Below are 27,294 nucleotides of genomic sequence, written 5' to 3' on the forward strand. Positions count from 1 at the left end.
ATACGGGGGATCCCCTGTCAATTTTTACCCCGCATTTTTAGAACCAGGACCAGCTCGAAGAGCCCGAGGCTGGTTATGCTTTGGAGGGGGGACCCCACGCCATTTTTTTCCGGGTTTTTCCCGTTTTTTTAATTTGCGGCAAAATCCGGCAAATCGGCCGTTTTTCGCCCGCGGGACTGTCGAATCCGTTTTTCATTGAATATGGTGAATTCCGGCAGCCACCTGCCGGAATTCACCTGTCGAATTGTGTCGAATTAAAAAACGGCGATAATTTGCCGCGATTCGCCGTGAATTGCATATACCCCTAAAGCTTTGAGCCTGTTGGTGTCTCGGATCAAGATCCTACTCTACACCCCGATGTTACTTCCTTGTGGAGCCCAGTGTACCCCGCAGCAGAAAGGCCTGATTATTATTTGGAAGTAAAGCAAGTAACTGCATTTTGAACAAACCATATTGCAATACAATGGGAGCAAACACATTTATATTTTTTGGAGCAGGGTAAATACTGGCTGCTTTTGCATGTAGCCCACAAATGTTAGACAGTTGTATTTTTAATACTGCAACTTAGATTTCAGTTTGGGCACACGCCACCCAAAATTTAACTCTCTCTGCACATGTCATATTTGCATATACTGCAACATGGTTTTGCCCAGGTGCTTGCTTTTTTTTTGCTTTACTTCCAAAATAGAATTAGGTTTATAATTCGGAGTTTGTTGATTTGAACATTGGGGGTCATTCAGAGTTGTTCACTCGTTGCCGATTTTCGCTATACTGCGATTAGTCGCTTACAGCGCATGTGCAAGGTTCGCAGAGCGCATGCGCTTAGTTATTTTACACAAAAGTTAGGTATTTTACTCACGGCATAACAAAGCTTTTTCATCGCTGTGCTGATCGTAGTATGATTGACAAGAAGTGGGTGTTTCTGGGCGGAAACTGGACGTTTTATGGGAGTGTGCGAAAAAACGCAGGCGTTCGAGTTGCAAAACGCAGGAGTGGCTGGAGAAATGGGGGACTGGTTGGGCAAACGCTGGGTGTGTTTGTCACCTCAAGCCAGGAACGAAAAGGACTGAGCAGGTCGCAATGGCTGAGTAAGTCTGGAGCTACTCAGAAACTGCTAAGAAATTTCTATTCGCAATTCTGCTAATCTTTCGTTCGCACTTCTGCTAAGCTAAGATACACTCCCAGAGGGCGGCGGCTTAGCGTGTGCAATGCTGCTAAAAGCAGCTGGCGAGCGAACAACTCGGAATCACACCCATTGTTACAGTTATACAAAAGAACACTTGTTAACACACACTGAGAAAAACATGAAGTAGGAACCCCATATTTAACATGCTGAAACGGTTTACACTCGAAGACAAAGTCAACTAAGCACAACTTAGGCTAGGGATTGACACATTTTTCTAAACTCTAGGAGCCAGGATAAAAGTGTAGGAGCCAGGCCACCGCATGTCCTTCACGCCCCCCACCAACAAAAATTGGACTGATTTCCCCGCAGCCACATTACTGAGCAGCAAAACCCTCACCCCCACTCCCACATACAAACACACACCCAAACGACCCAACCCCCTACTGCCACATATCTTAGGGGGTATTCCCAGGCAACCCACCCCTCCACAGCCACCCCCCGCGCACACAATGCCCCCCTGGTGGAAACATCACCATCCCCTAATCAGCCGCTGGCCACGCATAGACTTTCTAACTAGAGAGTCCTATAAAGCCGGAGCTTGGAGTCCACAGCTAGCGCAGGCTGGGTCAGACAGGCACAGCCGTCAGTGCAGGCTGGGACGGACACTGAGCACTTGCATGAAATAGCCGCTGTAATACAGGCACATCAATGTATCTCCGCTGGGGCTGATAAGGATCTTTCCTACTTCCTCCATAATCTGGTAGCCAGGCAGGACTTGTGGAGCCCTGACTTAGGTGACATCAGCAAGCCATAACGTGAACAGAAATATTGACACAGCTAGAGATCGATTTAGAATGATTTTCACCCTTTTAATAAAACGATGGAAATCGACCTAAAGTGATGTGGAGTTTCAGGGGCTAAAACATACATGTACTAACATTAAAAAAAAAAAAATATATAAAAATCTTCTGTTAGCAAAGGTGTGTGTATAGCCACTGAAACACAACATCAATTCAGACAGATTTGAAATCAATAAAAATGGACCTTTAGTACATATACCCCAATGTATTTTAAAGAGGTTATTACCATCACACTGTTTTTAACAACTCAAATCCTGTTTCTCATGGAAAAGCAGATCAGCTGTACACTCTACACATTGGAATCATTTTGGGAGTAAAGGGCCCTACACACTAGGAGACATGACCAATGTGAAAGATGAACAATGTGGATGATAAGCAATTTCCTAGAACTTCCCAGAACACAAACGAAATTGAGTGTACGCACTAAGCAATTTTTCAAACAATTTGAAAGATGAAAGAAATCTCTGGAATTGGCACCTTTTTTACATAGTTTAATCTTGGGGTGCCATTACTGGGTGTTTGGGAAGGGTTGTAGAAGGGGGAACCAATTAAGTTATTTTCACCCATTGCCCCACCAATTTCCACTGTGCCACCAACTTATTAAAAAAATAATGATAATGGGTTCAACATAATATAACTTTTATGCACCTGATGAAAAAGCTTGTAATGCTTTGAAACGTTGTGATTAAACAGCACCTTTTCACCTTCAAAAAAAGACCAGATGAGTGCCGCCTCTCCTTTTGCCTTAAGGATACAGGTTCAGTATACCATTACCCTTGGAGAGAACCCCGGCATTGCTGCATGGACCCAGAGTGCCACTTCAACACCATCTTCATATATTATATATATATATATATATATATATATATATATACACAAGCAGAAAGTTCAACACTCACCAAAGCAAGCTCACTTATTTTCAGAAACATCAATAAATGATGGGGGTTTAGTTAGTGAATTGGCCAATGCACGGAAGCCTGTATATATATATATATATATATATATATATATATATATATATATATATGGGATCAGTACGCAATACCGCCAGACAGAATCCCGGCGGTCGGAATACCAACACCGGGATCCCGACCGGCACAATCCCGACAAGGGGGCAAGCGCAACGCAGCCCATTGCGGGCTCGCTGTGCTTGCCATGCAGCGGGCACGGTGCTTCACTACGCTCGGCGCACTAATTTATTCGCCCTCTATGGGTGTCGTGGACACCCACAGAGGGAAAATATGTCGGAATTGTGCTGGTCGGGATCCCGCTGTCGGGATTCCGACTGGTGGGATCTTGACATATAAAAATATAAATATATATAATTAAACCCATTATTATTATTTAAAGTTGGTGGCACAGTGGGTTTACAACTTCATTGTGGGGCAGTGGGTACATTGGTGGGGAAGTGGGCGGAGACGCTGAGCGGTCAGCGTATCCACTCCAGCGGCTCCCGTCAGCGGCTCAGCTACAATGAAGCCGTTGGAGGGGAGACGCGCTGAGTGGTCAGCGGCTCCCATCAGCCGCTCAGATATGAAGCTGCTGGTGGGGAGGGGAGCCGCTGTAGGGGAGGGAGCCGCTGCGAGGACGGAACCGCTGGAGCGGATATGAGCAATATCACATTGTGGACATTGCTCATCGTGGTTCTGTACACACATGCCGTGATGAGCGATGTCACAAGTGACATTGTTCACAGGGAGCATGCAGCTCGGTCAACCGCCGACCTCCAATCAACGACTGCGGGTGCCCGCATCGTTGATTGGAGGGCCATACACACTAGACGATGTGAACGATGCATTGTTCACAATCGTCATTATCTTTTAAAATTATCTTCTAGTGTTTATGGCCCTTTACATATATTACTAAATTTGACAGAAAGAACAAAATTAAACATGAATGTAATTAATAAAAAAGATATCACTGAACTGGCTGAGCATGTGTATACCATGAAACAAAAGACAATGTATTACGCAGCAATGATGGACTGCTTTTGAGATATAAGCCACAGTGAGAAAAGGATTCCTCGTATGACTGGTGGAAAACAGTGGCAGATAAAAAGTGGCAGGATTAAAGAAAACATTTTAGGTTTTTAATAGTTGACATCACAACTGGTGAAAATAAATTTAGACGTGGAAAAAGGATAAAATATTCATATACATCAGATGCCACTATGTAGGTGACCCTTAGAACGAAGCTCAGCTGCACACTTGTGACATCACAGTTGCATCACAGTTACTGCTGACATCACGCAGCTATTTATACAGCTGCTGAAGCTCCTGAGTCCAAACTGCAGTCACATCTTGTGAGACTGCTAGTTTATTTTTCTCTAAGAGCCCTACTCTGGTCTTCGGACAGAACATGGGATATAAACGGAGAAAGAAAGCAAGGATATACAAGAAGGTACAGAAGAGACGGAGACAACGCAAAAGAAAGCAGGCAGTCAAGAGACAGGCAAGAAGAAATGCATTAGTTGCAGGTATACAAAGAGGCTGGGACCGATTGGCAGGATTTATGAAAAAGAAAAAAGATCAGTTCCTAAAGTCATGTAGAAGATGTCCCAGATTTTGGCAAGTGAGACAAAGGAGAAATCTGGACATTGCTGAAGATCCAAGACAAGGATGCAGCCATTGGGCAAGCCAGACAAAGCTGCCAGAGAAAGAGGTGACCGGAAAAAAAGACTGCAAAACAGCCATACAAAAGCACTGGGATACATTTGCGGGTTTTCTTACAATGAAAAAAAATCAATTTGCAACAGCTATTAGCAGAGGACACCCAGAAATCCCATCGGGTCAGCAAAGGTCAGAAACTGTGCCATTAACAGTTGAAACATTTACTTTCCACTCCCTTCTTGGAAAGGGAGGTTATGGCAAAGTAATGCTCGCCACAGATGCTATTCATAAGGAAAACGTGGCAGTTAAGATATTAAAGAAAAGAGCACTAATTGAATCCTCAAAGAGAAGACAACGAAAACGTGAGTACATTTCCACAGAGTGTCGGGTACTTCAGTTGGCACATGAGAGTGAATTTCTGACCCATGGATATGCAGCCTTACACACAGACAGCTATCTATACTGTGTAATGGAACTGGCTGGCGGAGGGGACCTGTTCCAGTTTCTGAAAAAGAACGAATTCCTGGACCCATACACAATAACATTTATTGCAGCAGAACTGGTCTGTGGCTTGCAGTTCATGCACTCCAGAGGAATTATACATCGAGACCTCAAATTGGGGAACGTTTTGCTGACCACTGACGGGCATGTAAAGATCACAGACTTCGGTCTGGCCCAAAGGAATGCATATGGAAAAACCAAAGCCACAGTACTTTGTGGAACACCTGGCTACATGGCTCCAGAAGTTTTAACTCGCCAGCCATACAATGCCGCTGTAGACTGGTTTGCATTTGGTGTTATGCTCTATCTACTCATCTTGCAAAAGCACCCATTTCCTGGAAATGCTGCCGTGAAAAACATAAGGATCCTTGAGCGAGAACCAACATATTCAGGGCTTACTGATCCTGTAGCAAAGGACGTTTTATCCCAACTCCTGTGCAAGGACCAGTCCCTACGGCTCGGGGTAAATGGCAATGTGAGGAAACACCGCTTCTTCTCCTCAATCAACTGGAAGGAGATAGAAACTGGAAAAGCAGAGTCCCCAGTCAAACCACACATGGAGTCCATGGATATAGATGAAAAACAACAAATTCCTGTGTCCTACGGTGAAGCTGACAAAAAGAAAATTCCTGCCAAGTACCAGAGACTTTTTGATGACATCCAATTTGTCTGCCCTAAATGGGGTAAAACCTATCATAACGTGCCAATGAAACCAGATGCTATATCATCGGTTGATGGCGACGTGCACAACAACAACTAGAAACATCTTATACCTGCTGCCTGCTCCTACTCCGGCTACGTCTCTGTCGATATAAAAAGATTACAGGCCACTAGAACAGTGAGCGGTGATCAGCTGAACATCTTATATCGTGATAGGGTGGGTGGAGGGTGGGACTCGAGCTGCAGCCACCTCCACGTGGTGAGTCCTGGGTTGTTGCATGTATTTGTTTGCAACAAGCTGAGAGCTGCAGGCAGAGGGTAAAAGATACCCTACTGCTCCATTTTAGATGATACGGCTATGTTGAGCGCACTTACTACATGACACTATACGGTAAACAGAGCGTGTATTACGAGTCAAAACTATTGTATTCTGCTACTTAGCAAAAAAGAGTACGAGAAAAAGCGCTTCCTGAGCGCTTTGCGGTGGTTTTTTCTGGACATGCCTATAGGGCGTAAATACAAAATCTTTATGCGCCTGTTGGCGGATTAAGATATTATCGGATTTTGAAAAGCTAAACTGCAATCATCTTCTAGAGTGGTCCCAGAATTTTTTTCCTCCCTCACAATTGATGTGGCATATTTTTCTTTTTTGACCCACTTTTCAACCCACCCTAATATACATTGCTCACTTAATAAAATAAGATGAAAAAAAATAAAGATGTCTTGTTTAAATTCTGTATATGGATTTACTATGCATTGTGATAAGCCAAGGATTCCAAGGTTCTAACCTGTTCTAATACCTTTCCAGTACACTCAAAATTTCAGTTTCCTTTTATGTTTTATGTACCAGGGAATAATATACTTAATTTCTACAGGACCTAATATAACCTATTTTGACTGTCAGAACCTAAAAAGACCGAATACTGTTACTTACTGTAAGTTGAAACGATATAAATTTACAGTGGAAACATGTGGAATGAGTAGTATTCATATGTAATTCACATATACAGATATGTCCTGTTAAAATCTTGCTGATTAGCATACGCAGTGCAAGTGGCGGATACGCACGCACCCATGACCCTTCAGCTTATACGGGATTACAACCACCTGCGACATATCGCATCGTGGGAACAAATGCTGCAAGAAGTAGCAAATAGCCCCCAACAACATGAGTGCCCAGGTCGGGAGTAGGGCCACTTCAAAAGGGGCATGGATTTGCAAGAATGCAGCTGTTGCGAGCCATGCGTCCGGTCTTTGTCATTGTGGGGGCATGTCCAGCACTCTGTGAGCTGCTGGCCATGACCCCAGCTTGTCTCCAGTGAATAGACGCTGTGTGCATGCGCACATCAGCTATTCACCACTGCTCTACAGCAGAGCAGCGAGTGGCAGGGAGCCACCCAACTACCCCCCCCACCACCACCACAGGACACTGCGGCCCACGGATGGGACAATACCAAAATAAATGGGACTGCCCCACAAAAATTGGGATAGTTGGCAGATATGGTAGCAGGACACATCTGTAATAAAGGCACAGTATTTTAAACATAATGATCTGCTGCGTGTTTTTGTTTTATTTTCATACAAAAGTATAAATTCCGAAACTGGGATTTTTAAAACCTATAAACATCCTAAAACATGAATTGAAAAAAAACCACCTAATTTTAGTTTTTTAGATCTTAAAAATCCTGGGCCTAATAATGAGATACAGATGAATCATATACTATTGCTGCAACATGCCAAACAGCCCTTGCCCTAGGCACTAACTGGGGGTGGTTAGGGTTAGGCACCAAGGGGGAGATTAGGATTAGGCTGCCGGGAGGGAGAAAGGGTAAAGGTTAGAGGGTTGGGGAGAGGAGAGAACCACCCTTACTCATACCTGTTGAGTTCGTAACAATCGGGATCCCGGCGTCTGTATTTTGAACGCCTGGATCCCAGACGTCGGTAACTCATACTGCTCCCATCGGTTCAAATGCTGTAAATGAGTGGAAAGCTGACCCGCCCATGGTGGGTTCACAGCGGGGACCATAATCTGTGGTAACGGCACAGGTGGTCCCATAGGGGGCGTCAATTTAGTTACAAGCGTGTTTAACAAAGTGGAAAATGTAGCCCAAGGTGGTTCTTGTGATGCCCCGAGTGCTACCGACCCACTGGGGGGTAAGGAAGCCCCCGAACCTGAACTCTCAGCTGCTAAATTATCCTCCATTCCGTCAGTGGCCTCGATACCACGCAGTGTGGGAGAGGACCCAACGTCATTGCCACGTGTAGCAGACGTAATGCACACAGTAATGGGCAACTTGATTCAACACAGTTATGTAATATTTAGCAGCGCTATACCTAGTAAGAACTTTCAGAATAACAGCCGCAGCCGGCACAGACTGAGGGTTTAATAGGAATACAATATATATATGGTGACTATAATTCACAAGTAAAAAATACTCCAGTAGTATATCTTGTGAAACAATCCTATATTATCAGAGAAAAAAACCTGAAACACTTGGCCCACACAGGTATAGTAATATAGGAATAGCACGCTGAGTGAAATACCCTGCAATAAGGCAAACGCACAGCAGCTATATGCACAAACACGTATATAGTCACAAACGTACCATGCAGAAATGATGTACCATAAACTGCACTGGACTAGCAATACAAAGTAATACTCAGTATGGCTATATGTGATAATGATAGATATAACAAACACAGTAAGCACTGGATGTATATCACAGGGTGTTTGTACCACACAACCCTGACAGTACGCACTCTTTCTTAACTAGTACAGTCGCAGTGAGGGGTAGAATACTCAAGTGTCCTGTAGGAAGCACAGCACTGGCAGTCAGGCGGTTCCACAGAGGAGGATTTGCCCCAGCAGTCCTAGAAACAGCTCAGCTCAAACTGTGATGGCCGCTGATCAGGAGTGGGGGAGAAATATGCAGTTCCAGGGCGGGAACATTGCAGAAATGGCGCCCTGGAGCTGGGGGGAGGGGCCTCAGATCCGGCCTACTCCCCCTGCTGGCATCCCCACCGGGCATGCGGGCAGTAAAAGAAGCGGGGGGTAATGGTACAAATGTCCCCCCTGACCTGTGCCCCTCTAAAAACACACTGGTGGCTAGTGGAACAGCAGCCCAGTGATTTGTGCTCGCGGTGTACAGCGTGGCACAGAAGCTCCTTACCTCCCCCTTGACAGCGGCGTGTGTGTGACTCACGAGGGCAGAGGAAAAAAAGCTGGCACCTCCGCTGTAGTGACCCGGCAACCGCGGCACGGGAGTATACAGCGCCGCTGGGTGTGATGGAGCTGCTGCAGAGACATCTTCTGACACAGCCTGCTGTAGCCCTCAGCACAATTCTCTTCATCTATTACGCTAAAGCTAAGAAATAGGCTGGCCCCCTGTTAAGTGACCTGCTACTGCAGGCACCAACTACAAACTGAGCTCACTGGCATGGAGGCAGGGTTATAGAGGAGGCGGCGCTGTGCATCTTGGGAACAGTCTAAGGGGTATATGCAATTGCGGTCGAATTCCCGAAATTGTCGAATTTCGGGAATTTTTCGCCCAAAAAAAAAATTCGACAATGCAATTCAGTACTTTCCGACAAAAAAACGGACTTTCAAAATTCGACTTTTTGAAATTCGACTTTTGACAAATTCGACTTTTTTGCAATGATACACATGCTGCAATTCGACCAAAGCCTATTCAATGGAAGTTTGGAAATTCGACAACAGTGCTTTTAGACAGTAAATTCGTCATTTTCAATCCGACACACTTTGGAGGGTGAAACTAATAAAAAAAATGTAAAACATGTTTTTTTTGTGTTTTTTTTTCTTGGTAATATCATATCTATTTATATTAGAAGGGATTAGGTACTTGGTTTGTCTTTTTTGGAGGCACAAGTATTATTTATATATTTTTAAAAATAAGAATTTACTTACCGATAATTCTATTTCTCGTAGTCCGTAGTGGATGCTGGGGACTCCGTAAGGACCATGGGGATAGCGGCTCCGCAGGAGACTGGGCACAAAAGTAAAGCTTTAGAACTACCTGGTGTGCACTGGCTCCTCCCCCCATGACCCTCCTCCAAGCCTCAGTTAGGATACTGTGCCCGGACGAGCGTACACAATAAGGAAGGATTTTGAATCCCGGGTAAGACTCATACCAACCACACCAATCACACCGTATAACTCGTGATCTAAACCCAGTTAACAGCATGATAAAAGAGGAGCCTCTAGAAAAGATGGCTCACTATAGCAATAACCCGATTTTTTGGTAACAATAACTATGTACCAGTATTGCAGACAATCCGCACTTGGGATGGGCGCCCAGCATCCACTACGGACTACGAGAAATAGAATTATCGGTAAGTAAATTCTTATTTTCTCTAACGTCCTAAGTGGATGCTGGGGACTCCGTAAGGACCATGGGGATTATACCAAAGCTCCCAAACGGGCGGGAGAGTGCAGATGACTCTGCAGCACCAAATGAGAGAACTCCAGGTCCTCCTCAGCCAGGGTATCAATTTTGTAGAATTTTACAAACGTATTTGCTCCTGACCAAGTAGCTGCTCGGCAAAGTTGTAAAGCCGAGACCCCTCGGGCAGCCGCCCAAGATGAGCCCACCTTCCTTGTGGAGTGGGCATTTACAGATTTTTGGCTGTGGCAGGCCTGCCACAGAATGTGCAAGCTGAATTGTACTACAAATCCAACGAGCAATAGCCTGCTTAGAAGCAGGAGCACCCAGCTTGTTGGGTGCATACAGGATAAACAGCGAGTCAGATTTTCTGACTCCAGCCGTCCTGGAAACATATATTTTCAGGGCCCTGACAACGTCTAGCAACTTGGAGTCCTCCAAGTCCCTAGTAGCCGCAGGCACCACAATAGGTTGGTTCAGGTGAAACGCTGAAACCACCTTAGGGAGAAACTGAGGACGAGTCCTCAATTCCGCCCTGTCCGAATGGAAAATCAGATAAGGGCTTTTACAGGATAAAGCCGCCAATTCTGACACGCGCCTGGCCTAGGCCAGGGCCAACAGCATGACCACTTTCCATGTGAGATATTTTAACTCCACAGATTTAAGTGGTTGAAACCAATGTGACTTTTGGAACCCAAAAACTACATTGAGATCCCAAAGTGCCACTGGAGGCACAAAAGGAGGCTGTATATGCAGTACCCCTTTTACAAACGTCTGAACTTCAGGGACTGAAGCTAGTTCTTTTTGGAAGAAAATTGACAGGGCCGAAATTTGAACCTTAATGGACCCCAATTTCAGGCCCATAGACACTCCTGTTTGCAGGAAATGTAGGAATCGACCCAGTTGAATTTCCTCCGTCGGGCCTTACTGGCCTCGCACCACGCAACATATTTACGCCAAATACGGTGATAATGTTTTTGCGGTTACATCCTTCCTGGCTTTGATCAGGATAGGGATGACTTCATCCGGAATGCCTTTTTTCCTTCAGGATCCGGCGTTCAACCGCCATGCCGTCAAACGCAGCCGCGGTAAGTCTTGGAACAGACAGGGTCCTTGCTGGAGCAGGTCCCTTCTTAGAGGTAAAGGCCACGGATCCTCCGTGAGCATCTCTTGAAGTTCCGGTTACCAAGTCCTTCTTGGCCAATCCGGAGCCACGAATATAGTGCTTACTCCTCTCCATCTTATCAATCTCAGTACCCTGGGTATGAGAGGCAGAGGAGGGAACACATACACTGACTGGTACACCCACGGTGTTACCAGAGCGTCTACAGCTATTGCCTGAGGGTCCCTTGACCTGGCGCAATACCTGTCGAGTTTTTCCCAACGGTTTATAATCATGTGGAAGACTTCTGGGTGAAGTCTCCACTCTCCCGGGTGGAGGTCGTGTCTGCTGAGGAAGTCTGCTTCCCAGTTGTCCACTCCCGGAATGAATACTGCTGACAGTGCTATCACATGATTTTCCGCCCAGCGAAGAATCCTTGCAGCTTCTGCCATTGCCCTCCTGCTTCTTGTGCCACCCTGTCTGTTTACGTGGGTGACTGCCGTGATGTTGTCCGACTGGATCAACACCGGCTGACCTTGAAGCAGAGGTCTTGCTAAGCTTAGAGCATTGTAAATGGCCCTTAGCTTCAGGATATTTATGTGAAGTGATGTCTCCAGGCTTGACCATAAGCCCTGGAAATTCCTTCCCTGTGTGACTGCTCCCCAGCCTCGCAGGCTGGCATCCGTGGTCACCAGGACCCAGTCCTGAATGCCGAATCTGCGGCCCTCTAGAAGATGAGCACTCTGCAACCACCACAGGAGGGACACCCTTGTCCTTGGTGACAGGGTTATCCGCTGATGCATCTGAAGATGCGACCCGGACCATTTGTCCAGCAGGTCCCACTGGAAAGTTCTTGCGTGGAATCTGCCGAATGGGATTGCTTCGTAGGAAGCCACCATTTTACCCAGAACCCTTGTGCATTGATGCACTGAGAGTTGGCTCAGTTTTAGGAGGTTCCTGACTAGCTCGGATAACTCCCTGGCTTTCTCCTCCGGGAGAAACACCTTTTTCTGGACTGTGTCCAGGATCATCCCTAGGAACAGAAGACGAGTCGTCGGAACCAGCTGCGATTTTGGAATATTGAGAATCCAATCGTGCTGCCGCAACACTACCTGAGATAGTGCTACACCGACCTCCAACTGTTCCCTGGATCTTACCCTTATCAGGGAATCGTCCAAGTAAGGGATAACTAAAATTCCCTTCCTTCGAAGGAATATCATCATTTCGGCCATTACCTTGGTAAAGACCCGGGGTGCCGTGGACCATCCATACGGCAGCGTCTGAACTGATAGTGACAGTTCTGTACCATAAACCTGAGGTACCCTTGGTGAGAAGGGTAAATTGGGACATGAAGGTAAGCATCCTTGATGTCCCGAGACATCATGTAGTCCCCTTCTTCCAGGTTCGCAATCACTGCTCTGAGTGACTCAATCTTGAATTTGAACCTCTGTATGTAAGTGTTCAAAGATTTTAGAATTTAGAATCGGTCTCACCGAGCCGTCCGGCTTCGGTACCACAACAGTGTGGAATAATACCCCGTTCCCTGTTGCAGGAGGGGTACCTTGATTATCACCTGCTGGGAATACAGCTTGTGAATGGCTTCCAAAACTGTCTCCCTGTCAGAAGGAGACATCGGTAAAGCCGACTTTAGGAAACGGCGAGGGGGAGACGTCTCGAATTCCAATTTGTACCCCTGAGATATCACCTGAAGGATCCAGGGGTCTACTTGCGAGTGAGCCCACTGCGCGCTGAAATTCATTGAGACGGGCCCCCCACCGTGCCTGATTCTGCTTGTAAAGCCCCAGCGTCATACTGAGGGCTTGGCAGAGGCGGGAGAGGTTTTCTGTTCCTGGGAACTGGCTGATTTCTGCAGCCTTTTTCCTCTCCCTCTGTCACGGGGCAGAAATGAGGAACCTTTTGCCCGCTTGTCCACGAAAAGACTGCGCCTGATAATACGGCGTCTTCTCATGTTGAGAGGCGACCTGGGGTACAAACGTGGATTTCCCAGCTGTTGCCGTGGCCACCAGGTCTGAAAGACCGACCCCAAATAACTCCTCCCCTTAATAAGGCAATACTTCCAAATGCCGTTTGGAATCCGCATCACCTGACCACTGTCGTGTCCATAACCCTCTACTGGTAGAAATGGACAACGCATTTAGACTTGATGCCAGTCGGCAAATATTCCGCTGTGCATCACGCATATATAGAAATGCATCTTTCAAATGCTCTATAGGCAATAATATACTGTCCCTATCTAGGGTATCAATATTTTCAGTCAGGGAATCCGACCACGCCAACCCAGCACTGCACATCCAGGCTGAGGCGATTGCTGGTCGCAGTATAACACCAGTATGTGTGTAAATACATTTTAGGATACCCTCCTGCTTTCTATCAGCAGGATCCTTAAGGGCGGCCATCTCAGGAGAGGGTAGAGCCCTTGTTCTTACAAGCGTGTGAGCGCTTTATCCACCCTAGGGGGTGTTTCCCAACGCACCCTAACCTCTGGCGGGGGGTGGTCTTCTGTTTGCCGGCGGTCGGGCTCCCGGCGCTCAGTATACCGGCGCCGGGAGCCCGACAGCCGGCATACCGACACTTATTTTCCCTCGTGGGGGTCCACGACCCCCATAGAGGGAGAAGGGGCTCATTTGCGCTCGCCAAGCTGTCGGTAAGCCGGCGGTCGGGCTCCCGGCGCCAGGATGCTGGTCGCCGGGAGCCCGACCTCCGGCCAGCCGTAGTGAACCCCTGGCGGGAAAGGATAGAATGCCAATAACATTTTAGAAATTATCAGTTGTTATCGGGGGAAACCCACGCATCATCACACACCTCATTTAATTTCTCAGATTCAGGAAAACTACAGGTAGTTTTTCCTCACCGAACATAATACCCCTTTTTGGTGGTACTCGTATTATCAGAAATGTGTAAAACATTTTTCATTGCCTCAATCATGTAACGTGTGGCCCTACTGGAAGTCACATTTGTCTCTTCACCGTCGACACTGGAGTCAGTATCCGTGTCGGCGTCTATATCTGCCATCTGAGGTAACGGGCGCTTTAGAGCCCCTGACGGCCTATGAGACGTCTGGACAGGCACAAGCTGAGTAGCCGGCTGTCTCATGTCAACCACTGTCTTTTATACAGAGCTGACACTGTCACGTAATTCCTTCCAACAGTTCATCCACTCAGGTGTCGACCCCCTAGGGGGTGACATCACTATTACAGGCAATCTGCTCCGTCTCCACATCATTTTTCTCCTCATACATGTCGACACAAACGTACCGACACACAGCACACACACAGGGAATGCTCTGATAGAGGACAGGACCCCACTAGCCCTTTGGGGAGACAGAGGGAGAGTTTGCCAGCACACACCAGAGCGCTATATATATACAGGGATAACCTTATATAAGTGTTTTTCCCCTTATAGCTGCTGTATTGTTAATACTGCGCCTAATTAGTGCCCCCCTCTCTTTTTTAACCCTTTCTGTAGTGTAGTGACTGCAGGGGAGAGCCAGGGGAGCTTCCCTCCAACTGAGCTGTGAGGGAAAATGGCGCCAGTGTGCTGAGGAGATAGGCTCCGCCCCTTTTTCGCGGACTTTTCTCCTGCTTTTTTATGGATTCTGGCAGGGGTTAAAATTCATCCATATAGCCCTGGGGGCTATATGTGATGTATTTTCGCCAGCCAAGGTGTTTTTATTGCTGCTCAGGGCGCCCCCCCCTAGCGCCCTGCACCCTCAGTGACCGAAGTGTGAAGTGTGCTGAGGAGCAATGGCGCACAGCTGCAGTGCTGTGCGCTACCTTGGTGAAGACAGGACGTCTTCTGCCGCCGATTTTCCGGACCTCTTCTGTCTTCTGGCTCTGTAAGGGGGCCGGCGGCGCGGCTCTGGGACCCATCCATGGCTGGGCCTGTGATCGTCCCTCTGGAGCTAATGTCCAGTAGCCTAAGAAGCCCAATCCACTCTGCACGCAGGTGAGTTCGCTTCTTCTCCCCTTAGTCCCTCGATGCAGTGAGCCTGTTGCCAGCAGGTCTCACTGAAAATAAAAAACCTAAACTAAACTTTTCACTAAGCAGCTCAGGAGAGCCACCTAGTGTGCACCCTTCTCGTTCGGGCACAAAAATCTAACTGAGGCTTGGAGGAGGGTCATGGGGGGAGGAGCCAGTGCACACCAGGTAGTTCTAAAGCTTTACTTTTGTGCCCAGTCTCCTGCGGAGCCGCTATCCCCATGGTCCTTACGGAGTCCCCAGCATCCACTTAGGACGTTAGAGAAAATAATATTTTTTTATTTTATTTTTTTGGATGGAATGGTAAAATCCCTAAAAAAAATGGCGTGGGGTCCCCCCTCCAAAGCATAACCAGCCTCGGGCTCTTCGAGCTGGTCCTGGTTCTAAAAATGCGGGGGGGAAATTGACAGGGGTTCCCCCGTATTTTTAAAACCAGCACCGGGCTCTGCGCCTGATGCTGGTGCAAAAAATACGGGGGACAAAAAGAGTAGGGGTCCCCCGTATTTTATACACCAGCATCGGGCTCCACTAGCTGGACAGATAATGCCACAGCCGGGGGTCACTTTTATACAGCGCCCTGCAGCCGTGTCATTAAATATCCAACTAGTCACCCCTGGCCGGGGTACGCTGGGGGAGTGGGGACCCCTTCAATCAAGGGGTCCCCCCCCCCCCAGCCACCCAAGGGCCAGGGGTGAAGCCCGAGGCTGTCCCCCCCATCCAATGGGCTGCGGATGGGAGGCTGATAGCCTTGTGAAAAATGTCAGAATATTGTTTTTTTCCAGTAGTACTACAAGTCCCAGCAAGCCTCCCCGCAAGCTGGTACTTGGAGAACCACAAGTACCAGCATGCGGGAGAAAAACGGGCCCGCTGGTACCTGTAGTTCTATTGGGAAAAAAATACCCAAATAAAAACAGGAGACCGACACCGTGAAAGTAAAACTTTATTTCATACGTCGACACACACATACTTACCTATGTTCACACGCCGACATCGGTCCTCTTCTCCAAGTAGAATCCAGGGGTACCTGAAAAGAAAAGATAAATACACTCACCTCATCCATGGTCCAGAGGTAAATCCACAAACTTGTCAAAAAAACAAACCGGACACCCGTACCACACGGACTGAAAGGGGTCCCATGTTGCCACATGGGACACCTTTCCACGAACGCAGAGAGACCCCCTCGTGACAGCTGTCACTGAAAGGTCTCGTAAGCCAATCAGCAAGCGCAACGTCCTTGCACTCTGCTGATTGGCTCTGTGCGCGTCTGAGCTGACAGCGCATCGCAAAGCCTCTCCATTATATTCAATGGTGGGAACTTTGCGGCTAGCGATGGGGTCACCCGCCGGTCAGCGGCTGACCGCGGGTAACCCCACCGCTGACGGCAAAGTTCCCACCATTCAAAGTAATGGGAGAGGCTTTGCGATGCGCTGTCTGAGGTCACACGCGCACAGCCAATCAGGTGAGCGCCACGGAAGTAGCGCTTCCTGATTGGCTGAAGGGACCTCAGTGACAGGAGTCACGTGGTGTCCCGGCATTCGGGGGAAGGGGTCTGATATGTAAACATGGGACCCCTTTCAGTCCGCTGGTCCGGGTGTTCGTGTTTTTTTTTTTTTAACAAGTACGTGGATTATCTCCCGGACACTGGTTTGAGGTGAGTCTAATTTTTTTCACAGGTACCTCGGATCGTCGGAGACTGTGGCAGTCGGCGTGTCAACATAGGTAAGTATGTGTGTGTCGGCAGTGTGTAATAAAGTTTACTTGTCACGGTGTCGGTCTCCTGTTTTTATTTGGGTATTTTTGTTCCAGTAGTACTATAGGTACCAGCGGGCCCGTTTTTTCTCCCGCATGCTGGTACTTGTGGTTCTCCAAGCACCAGCTTGCGGGGGAGGCTTGCTGGGACTTGTAGTACTACTGGAAAAAAATAAGAATTTACTTACCGATAATTCTATTTCTCGGAGTCCGTAGTGGATGCTGGGGTTCCTGAAAGGACCATGGGGAATAGCGGCTCCGCAGGAGACAGGGCACAAAAAGTAAAGCTTTAGGATCAGGTGGTGTGCACTGGCTCCTCCCCCTATGACCCTCCTCCAAGCCAGTTAGGTACTGTGCCCGGACGAGCGTACACAATAAGGGAGGAATTATGAATCCCGGGTAAGACTCATACCAGCCACACCAATCACACCGTACAACTTGTGATCTAAACCCAGTTAACAGTATGATAACAGCGGAGCCTCTGAAAAGATGGCTCACAACAATAATAACCCGATTTTTGTAACTATGTACAAGTATTGCAGATAATCCGCACTTGGGATGGGCGCCCAGCATCCACTACGGACTCCGAGAAATAGAATTATCGGTAAGTAAATTCTTATTTTCTCTATCGTCCTAGTGGATGCTGGGGTTCCTGAAAGGACCATGGGGATTATACCAAAGCTCCCAAACGGGCGGGAGAGTGCGGATGACTCTGCAGCACCGAATGAGAGAACTCCAGGTCCTCTTTTGCCAGGATATCAAATTTGTAGAATTTTACAAACGTGTTCTCCCCTGACCACGGAGCTGCTCGGCAGAGTTGTAATGCCGAGACCTCTCGGGCAGCCGCCCAAGATGAGCCCACCTTCCTTGTGGAATGGGCCTTAACCGATTTAGACTGTGGCAGGCCTGCCTCAGAATGTGCAAGTTGAATTGTGTTACAAATCCAACGAGCAATCGCCTGCTTAGAAGCAGGCGCACCCAACTTGTTGGGTGCATACAGTATAAACAGCGAGTCAGATTTTCTGACTCCAGCTGTCCTGGAACATATTTTCAGGCCCTGACAACTCCTAGCAACTTGGAGTCCTCCAAGTCCCTAGTAGGTGCAAGGCACCACAATAAGCTGGTTCAGGTGAAACACTGACACCACCTTAGGGAGAGAACTGGGGACGAGTCCGCAGCTCTGCCCTATCCGAATGGACAAACAGATATGGGCTTTTTTGAGAAAAAACCACCAATTTGACACTCGCCTGGTCCAGGCCAGGGCCAAGAGCATGGTCACTTTTTATGTGAGATGCTTCAAATCCACATATTTGACTGGTTTTAAACCAATGTGATTTGAGGAATCCCAGAACTACGTTGAGATCCCACAGTGCCACTGGAGGCACAAAAAAGGGGTTTGTATATGCAATACTCCCTTGACAAACTTCTGGACTTCAGGAACTGAAGCCAATTCTTTCTGGAAGAAAATTTACAGGGCCGAATTTGAACCTTAATGGACCCCAATTTGAGGCCCATAGACACTCCTGTTTGCAGGAAATGCAGGAAACGACCGAGTTGAAATTTCTTTGTGGGGCCTTCCTGGCCACACACCACGCAACATATTTTCGCCACACGTGGTGATAATGTTGTGCGGTCACCTCCTTTCTGGCTTTGACCAGGGTAGGAATGACCTCTTCCGGAATGCCTTTTTTCCCTTAGGATCCGGCTTTCCATCGCCATGCCGACAAACGCAGCTGCGGTAAGTCTTGGAACAGACATGGTACTTGCTGAAGCAAGTCCCTTCTTAGCGGCAGAGGCCATGAGTCCTCTGTGAGCATTTCTTGAAGTTCCGGGTGCCACGTCCTTCTTGGCCAATCCGGAGCCACGAGTATAGTTCTTACTCCTCTACGTCTTATAATTCTCAGCACCTTAGGTATGAGAAGCAGAGGAGGGAACACATACACCGACTGGTACACCCACGGTGTTACCAGAACGTCCACATCTATTGCCTGAGGGTCTCTTGACCTGGCGCAATACCTGTCCCGTTTTTTGTTCAGACGGGACGCCATCATGTCCACCTTTGGTATTTCCCAACGGTTTACAATCATGTGGAAAAAACTTCTCAATGAAGTTTCCACTCTCCCGGGTGGAGGTCGTGCTGAGGAAGTCTGCTTCCCAGTTTCCATTCCCGGGATGAAAAACTGCTGACAGTGTTATCACATGATTTTCCGCCCAGCGAAAAGTCCTTGCAGTTTCTGCCATTGCCCTCCTGCTTCTTGTGTCGCCCTGTCTGTTTACGTGGGCGACTGCCGTGATGTTTTTCCCACTGGATCAATACCGGCTGACCTTGAAGCAGAGGTCTTGCTAAGCTTAGAGCATTATAAATTTACCCTTAGCTCCAGTATATTTATGTGGAGAAAAGTCTCCATACTTGATCACACTCCCTGGAAATTTTTTCCTTGTGTGACTGCTCCCCAGCCTCTCAGGCTGGGCTCCGTGGTTACCAGCATCCAATCCTGAATGCCGAATCTGCTGCCCTCTAGAAGATGAGCACTCTATAACCACCACAGGAGAGACACCCTTGTCCTTGGATATTGGGTTATCCGCTGATGCATCTGAAGATGCGATCCGGACCATTTGTCCAGCAGATCCCACTGAAAAGTTCTTACGTGAAATCTGCCGAATGGAATTGCTTCGTAGGAAGCCACCATTTTTACCAGGACCCTTGTGCAATGATGCACTGTTTTTAGGAGGTTCCTGACTTGCTCGGATAACTCCCTGGCTTTCTCTTCCGGGAGAAACACCTTTTTCTGGACTGTGTCCAGAATCATCCCTAGGCACAGCAGACGTGTCGTCGGGATCAGCTGCGATTTTGGAATATTTAGAATCCACCCGTGCTGATTGTAGCAGTATCCGAGATAGTGCTACTCCGACCTCCAACTGTTCCCTGGACTATGCCCCTATCAGGAGATCGTCCAAGTAAGGGATAATTAAGACGCCTTTTCTTCGAAGAAGAATCATCAATTCGGCCATTACCTTGGTAAAGACCCCAGGGTGCCGTGGACAATCCAAACGGCAGCGTCTGAAACTGATAGTGACAGTTCTGCACCACGAACCTGAGGTACCCTTAGTGAGAAGGGCAAATTTGGGACATAGAGGTAAGCATCCCTGATGTCCCGGGACACTATATAGTCCCCTTATTCCTGGTTCGTTATCACTGCTCTGAGTGACTTCATCTTAATTTGAACCTTTGTAAGTGTTCAAAAACAAATTTTTAGAATAAGTCTCACCTAGCCTTCTGGCTTCAGTACCACAATATAGTGTGGAATAATACCCCTTTTCTGTAGTAGGAGGGGTAATTTAATTATCACCTGCTGGGAATACAGCTTGTGAATTTTTTCCCATACTACCTCCTTGTCGGAGGGAGACTTGGTAAAGCAGACTTCAGGAGCCTGCGAAGGGGAAACGTCTCGACATTCCCATCTGTACCCCCGGGATACTACTTGTAGGATCCAGGGGTCCTGTACGGTCTCAGCGCCATGCTGAGAACTTGTCAGACGCGGTGGAACGCTTCTGTTCCTGGGAATGGGCTGCCTGCTGCAGTCTTCTTCCCTTTCCTCTATCCCTGGGCAGATATGATCTTATAGGGACGAGAGGACTGAGGCTGAAAAGACGGTGTCTTTTTCTGCAGAGATGTGACTTAGGGTAAAAAACGGTGGATTTTCCAGCAGTTGCCGTGACCACCAGGTCCGATGGACCGACCCCAAACAAGTCCTCTTCCTGTATACGGCCATACTGTGCCGTTTGGAATCTGCATCACCTGACCACTGTCGTGTCCATAACATCTTCTGGCAGTTATGGACATCGCGTTTATTCATGATGCCAGAGTGCAAATATCCCTCTGTGCATCTCGCATATATAGAAATGCTCTATAGTCAATAAAATACTGTCCCTGTCAAGGGTATCAATATTTTTAGTCAGGGAATCCGACCAAGCCACCCTAGCTCTGCACATCCAGGCTGAGGCGATCGCTGGCCGCAGTATAACACCAGTATGTGTGTATATACTTTTTATTATATTTTCCAGCCTTGTCAGCTGGTCCTTGAGGACGGCCCTATCTATAGACGGTACCGCCACTTGTTTTGATAAGCGTGTGAGCGCCTTATCCACCTTAAAGGGTGTTTCCCAACGCGCCCTAACTTCTGGCGGGAAAGGGTATACCGCCCATAATTTTCTATCGGGGGGAACCCACGCATCATCACACACTTTATTTAATTTATCTGATTCAGGAAAAACTATGGTAGTTTTTTCACATCCCACATAATACCCTCTTTTGTGGTACTTGTAGTATCAGAAATACGTAACACCTCCTTCATTGCCTTTAACGTGTGGCCCTAATAAGGAATACGTTTGTTTATTCACCGTCGACACTGGATTCAGTGTCCCTGTCTGTGTCTGTGTCGACCGACTAAAGTAAACAGGCGTTTTAAAACCCTTGACGGTGTTTTTGAGACGTCTGGACCGTACTAATTGTTTGTCGGCCGTCTCATGTCGTCAACCGACCTTGCAGCGTGTTGACATTATCACGTAATTTCCTAAATAAGCCATCCATTCCGGTGTCGACTCCCTAGAGAGTGACATCACCATTACAGGCAATTGCTCCGCCTCCTCACCAACATCGTCCTCCTACCTGTCGACACACACGTACTGACACACAGCACACACACAGGGAATGCTCTGATAGAGGACAGGACCCACTAGCCCTTTGGAGAGACAGAGGGAGAGTTTGCCAGCACACACCAAAAACGCTATAATTATATAGGGACAACCTTATATAAGTGTTTTCCCTTATAGCATCTTAATATATATATATAAGCATATCGCCAAATTAGTGCCCCCCCTCTCTGTTTTAACCCTGTTTCTGTAGTGCAGTGCAGGGGAGAGCCTGGGAGCCTTCCCTCCAGCCTTTCTGTGAGGGAAAATGGCGCTGTGTGCTGAGGAGATAGGCCCCGCCCCTTTTTCGGCGGCCTCGTCTCCCGCTCTTAACGGATTCTGGCAGGGGTTAAATATCTCCATATAGCCTCCGGAGGCTATATGTGAGGTATTTTTAGCCAAAATAGGTATTCATTTGCCTCCCAGGGCGCCCCCCTCCCAGCGCCCTGCACCCTCAGTGACTGCCGTGTGAAGTGTGCTGAGAGGAAAATGGCGCACAGCTGCAGTGCTGTGCGCTACCTTTAGAAGACTGAGGAGTCTTCTGCCGCCGATTCTGGACCTCTTCTTACTTCAGCATCTGCAAGGGGGCCGGCGGCAAGGCTCCGGTGACCATCCAGGCTGTACCTGTGATCGTCCCTCTGGAGCTGATGTCCAGTAGCCAAGAAGCCAATCCATCCTGCACGCAGGTGAGTTCACTTCTTCTCCCCTAAGTCCCTCGTTGCAGTGATCCTGTTGCCAGCAGGACTCACTGTAAAATAAAAAACCTAAGCTAAACTTTCCTAAGCAGCTCTTTAGGAGAGCCACCTAGATTGCACCCTTCTCGGCCGGGCACAAAAATCTAACTGGCTTGGAGGAGGGTCATAGGGGGAGGAGCCAGTGCACACCACCTGATCCTAAAGCTTTACTTTTTGTGCCCTGTCTCCTGCGGAGCCGCTATTCCCCATGGTCCTTTCAGGAACCCCAGCATCCACTAGGACGATAGAGAAATAAGAATTTACTTACCGATAATTCTATTTCTCATAGTCCGTAGTGGATGCTGGGAACTCCGTAAGGACCATGGGGAATAGCGGCTCCGCAGGAGACTGGGCACAAATAGAAAGCTTTAGTACTACCTGGTGTGCACTGGCTCCTCCCCCTATGACCCTCCTCCAAGCCTCAGTTAGGATACTGTGCCCGGACGAGCGTACACAATAAGGAAGGATTTTGAATCCCGGGTAAGACTCATACCAGCCACACCAATCACACCGTACAACTTGTGATCTGAACCCAGTTAACAGTATGATAAACAGAGGAGCCTCTAGAAAAGATGGCTCACTACAACAATAACCCGATTTAGTTAACAATAACTATGTACAAGTATTGCAGACAATCCGCACTTGGGATGGGCGCCCAGCATCCACTACGGACTATGAGAAATAGAATTATCGGTAAGTAAATTCTTATTTTCTCTGACGTCCTAGTGGATGCTGGGAACTCCGTAAGGACCATGGGGATTATACCAAAGCTCCCAAACGGGCGGGAGAGTGCGGATGACTCTGCAGCACCGAATGAGAGAACTCCAGGTCCTCCTCAGCCAGGGTATCAAATTTGTAGAATTTAGCAAACGTGTTTGCCCCTGACCAAGTAGCTGCTCGGCAAAGTTGTAAAGCCGAGACCCCTCGGGCGGCCGCCCAAGATGAGCCCACTTTCCGTGTGGAATGGGCTTTTACAGATTTAGGCTGTGGCAGGCCTGCCACAGAATGTGCAAGCTGAATTGTATTACAAATCCAACGAGCAATAGTCTGCTTAGAAGCAGGAGCACCCAGCTTGTTGGGTGCATACAGGATAAACAGCGAGTCAGATTTTCTGACTCCAGCCGTCCTGGAAACGTATATTTTCAGGGCCCTGACTACGTCCAGTAACTTGGAGTCCTCCAAGTCCCTAGTAGCCGCAGGTACCACAATAGGCTGGTTCAGGTGAAACGCTGAAACCACCTTAGGGAGAAATTGAGGACGAGTCCTCAAATTTTGCCCTGTCCGTATGAAAAATTAGGTAAGGGCTTTTATAGGATAAAGCCGCCAATTCTGACACGCGCCTGGCTGAAGCCAGGGCCAATAGCATTACCACTTTCCATGTGAGATACTTTAAGTTCACAGTGGTGAGTGGTTCAAACCAATGTGATTTTAGGAACCCCAAAAACACATTGAGATCCCAAGGTGCCACTGGAGGCACAAAAGGAGGCTGTATATGCAGCACCCCTTTGACAAACGTCTGAACTTCAGGAACTGAAGCCAGTTCTTTTTGGAAGAAGATCGACAGGGCCGAAATTTGAACCTTAATGGACCCTAATTTTAGGCCCATAGACAGTCCTGTTTGCAGGAAATGCAGGAAACGACCCAGTTGAAATTCCTCTGTAGGGGCCTTCCTGGCCTCGCACCACGCAACATATTTACGCCAAATACGGTGATAATGCTGCACGGTTACATCCTTCCTGGCTTTGATCAGGGTAGGGATGACTTCATCCGGAATGCCTTTTTCCTTCAGGATCCGGCGTTCAACCGCCATGCCGTCAAACGCAGCCGCGGTAAGTCTTGGAACAGACAGGGTCCCTGCTGGAGCAGGTCCCTTCGTAGAGGTAGAGGAAACGGGTCCTCCGTGAGCATCTCTTGAAGTTCCGGGTACCAAGTCCTTCTTGGCCAATCCGGAGCCACGAGTATAGTCCTTACTCCTTTCCTTCTTATGATTCTCAGTACCTTGGGTATGAGAGGCAGAGGAGGGAATACATACACTGACTGGTACACCCACGGTGTTACCAGAGCGTCCACAGCTATTGCCTGAGGGTCCCGTGACCTGGCGCAATACCTGTCTAATTTTTTGTTGAGGCGTGACGCCATCATGTCCACCCTTGGTTTTTCCCAACGGTTCACAATCATGTGGAAGACTTCTGGGTGAAGTCCCCACTCTCCCGGGTGGAGGTCGTGCCTGCTGAGGAAGTCTGCTTCCCAGTTGTCCACTCCCGGAATGAACACTGCTGACAGTGCTATCACATGATTTTCCGACCAGCGAAGAATCCTTGCAACTTCTGCCATTGCCCTTCTGCTTCTTGTGCCGCCCTGTCTGTTTACGTGGGCGACTGCCGTGACGTTGTCTGACTGAATCAGCACCGGCTGACCTTGAAGCAGAGGTCGTGCTAGGCTTAGAGCATTGTAGATGGCCCTTAGCTCCAGGATATTTATGTGAAGTGATGTCTCCAGGCTTGACCACAAGCCCTGGAAATTTCTTCCTTGTGTGACTGCTCCCCAGCCTCTCAGGCTGGCATCCGTGGTCACCAGGACCCAGTCCTGAATGCCGAATCTGCGGCCCTCTAGAAGATGAGCCTTCTGCAACCACCACAGAAGAGACACCCTTGTCCTTGGAGACAGGGTTATCCGCTGATGCATCTGAAGATGCGATCCGGACCATTTGTCCAGCAGATCCCACTGGAACGTTCTTGCATGGAATCTGCCGAATGGAATCGCTTCGTAGGAAGCTACCATCTTTCCCAAGACTCTTGTGCATTGATGTACTGAGACTTGCCCCGGTTTCAGGAGGTTTCTGACCAGTTCGGATAACTCCCTGGCTTTCTCCTCCGGAAGGAACACCTTTTTCTGGACTGTGTCCAGAATCATCCCTAGGAACAGAAGACGTGTTGTCGGAACCAGCTGCGATTTTGGGATATTTAGAATCCAGCCGTGCTGTCGTAGCACTACCTGAGATAGGGCTACACCGACTTCCAACTGTTCTCTGGATCTTGCTCTTATCAGGAGATCGTCCAAGTAAGGGATAATTAAAACGCCTTTTCTTCGAAGAAGAATCATCATTTCGGCCATTACCTTGGTAAAGACCCGAGGTGCCGTGGATAATCCAAACGGCAGCGTCTGAAACTGATAGTGACAGTTTTGTATTACAAACCTGAGGTACCCTTGATGAGAAGGGTAAATGGGGACATGGAGGTAGGCATCTTTGATGTCCAGAGACACCATATAGTCCCCCTCTTCCAGGTTCGCGATCACTGCTCTGAGTGACTCCACCTTGAATTTGAACCTCTGTATGTAAGTGTTCAAAGACTTCAGATTTAAAATTGGTCTCACCGAGCCGTCCGGCTTCGGTACCACAAACAGCGTGGAATAATACCCCTTCCCTTGTTGCAGGAGGGGTACTTTGATTATCACCTGCTGGGAATACAGCTTGTGAACTGCCTCCAATACTGCCTCCCTGTCGGAGGGAGACGTTGGTAAAGCAGACTTCAGGAACCGGCGAGGGGGAGACGTCTCGAACTCCAATTTGTACCCCTGGGATACCACTTGCAGGATCCAGGGGTCCACTTGCGAGTGAGCCCACTGCGCGCTGAAATTCTTGAGACGGGCCCCCACCGTGCCTGAGTCCGCTTGTAAGGCCCCAGCGTCATGCTGAGGACTTGGCAGAAGCGGGGGAGGGCTTTTGTTCCTGGGAAGTGGCTGCTTGTTGCAGTCTTTTTCCCCTTCCTCTGCCCCGGGGCAGAAAGGAGGAACCTTTTGCCCGTTTGCCCTTATGGGGACGAAAGGACTGAGCCGGAAAAGACGGCTTCTTATGTTGAGAGGTTACCTGGGGTAAAAATGTGGATTTCCCAGCAGTTGCCGTGGCCACCAGGTCCGATAGACAGACCCCAAATAACTCCTCCCCTTTATAAGGCAATATTTCCATATGCCGTTTAGAGTCCGCATCACCTGACCACTGTCGCGTCCATAATCCTCTTCTGGCAGAAATGGACAGCGCACTCACTCTTGATGCCAGCGTGGAAATATCCCTCTGTGCATCTCGCATATATAGAAATGCATCTTTTAAATGCTCTATAGTCAACAATATACTGTCCCTATCCAGGGTATCAATATTTTCAGTCAGGGAATCCGACCAAGCCACCCCAGCGCTGCACATCCAGGCTGAGGCGATTGCTGGTCGCAGTATAACACCAGTATGTGTGTATATACTTTTAAGGATATTCTCCAGTTTTCTATCACCTGGTTCCTTGAGGGCGGCCGTATCAGGAGACGGTAACGCCACTTGTTTTGATAAGCGTGTGAGCGCTTTATCCACTCTAGGGGGGTTTTCCCAACGCGCCCTAACCTCTGGCGGGAAAGGGTATAATGCCAATAACTTTTTTGAAATTATCAGTTTTTTATCGGGGGAAACCCACGCTTCATCACACACCTCATTTAATTCGTCTGATTCAGGAAAAACTACAGGTAGTTTTTTCACACCCCACATAATACCCTTTTTAGTGGTACTTGCAGTATCAGAAATGTTTAACACCTCTCTCATTGCCGTGATCATGTAACGTGTGGCCCTACTGGAAGTCACGTTTGTCTCCTCACCGTCGACACTGGAGTCAGTATCCGTGTCGACGTCAGTATCCACCATCTGAGGTAACGGCCTTTTTAGAGACCCTGATGGTTTTTGAGACGCCTGGACAGGGACCAGCTGATTAGTCGGCTGTCTCATGTCATCAACCGTCTTTTGTAAGGAGCTGACACTGTCACGTAAATCCTTCCATAAAGCCATCCACTCAGGTGTCGACTCCTTAGGGGGTGACATCTCTATT

General features: G+C 48.1%; 2 protein-coding genes across 4 annotated transcripts in view; one reads left to right on the top strand and one right to left on the bottom strand.

The window, feature by feature from the left end:
- FOCAD (focadhesin) overlaps positions 1-27,294 on the bottom strand; it is an 872,056-nt gene that overhangs the window by 438,191 nt on the left and 406,571 nt on the right. The window lies entirely within an intron of this gene.
- On the top strand, positions 4,278-5,961 carry LOC134920446 (protein kinase C delta type-like). Its single transcript, XM_063920522.1, has one exon. The coding sequence runs from the start codon at positions 4,345-4,347 to the stop codon at positions 5,854-5,856; it is 1,512 nt and encodes a 503-aa protein (XP_063776592.1). The 5' UTR covers positions 4,278-4,344; the 3' UTR covers positions 5,857-5,961.

This window comes from Pseudophryne corroboree, chromosome 1 (genome assembly GCF_028390025.1).
Source record: "Pseudophryne corroboree isolate aPseCor3 chromosome 1, aPseCor3.hap2, whole genome shotgun sequence".
Lineage (NCBI taxonomy): Eukaryota > Metazoa > Chordata > Amphibia > Anura > Myobatrachidae > Pseudophryne > Pseudophryne corroboree.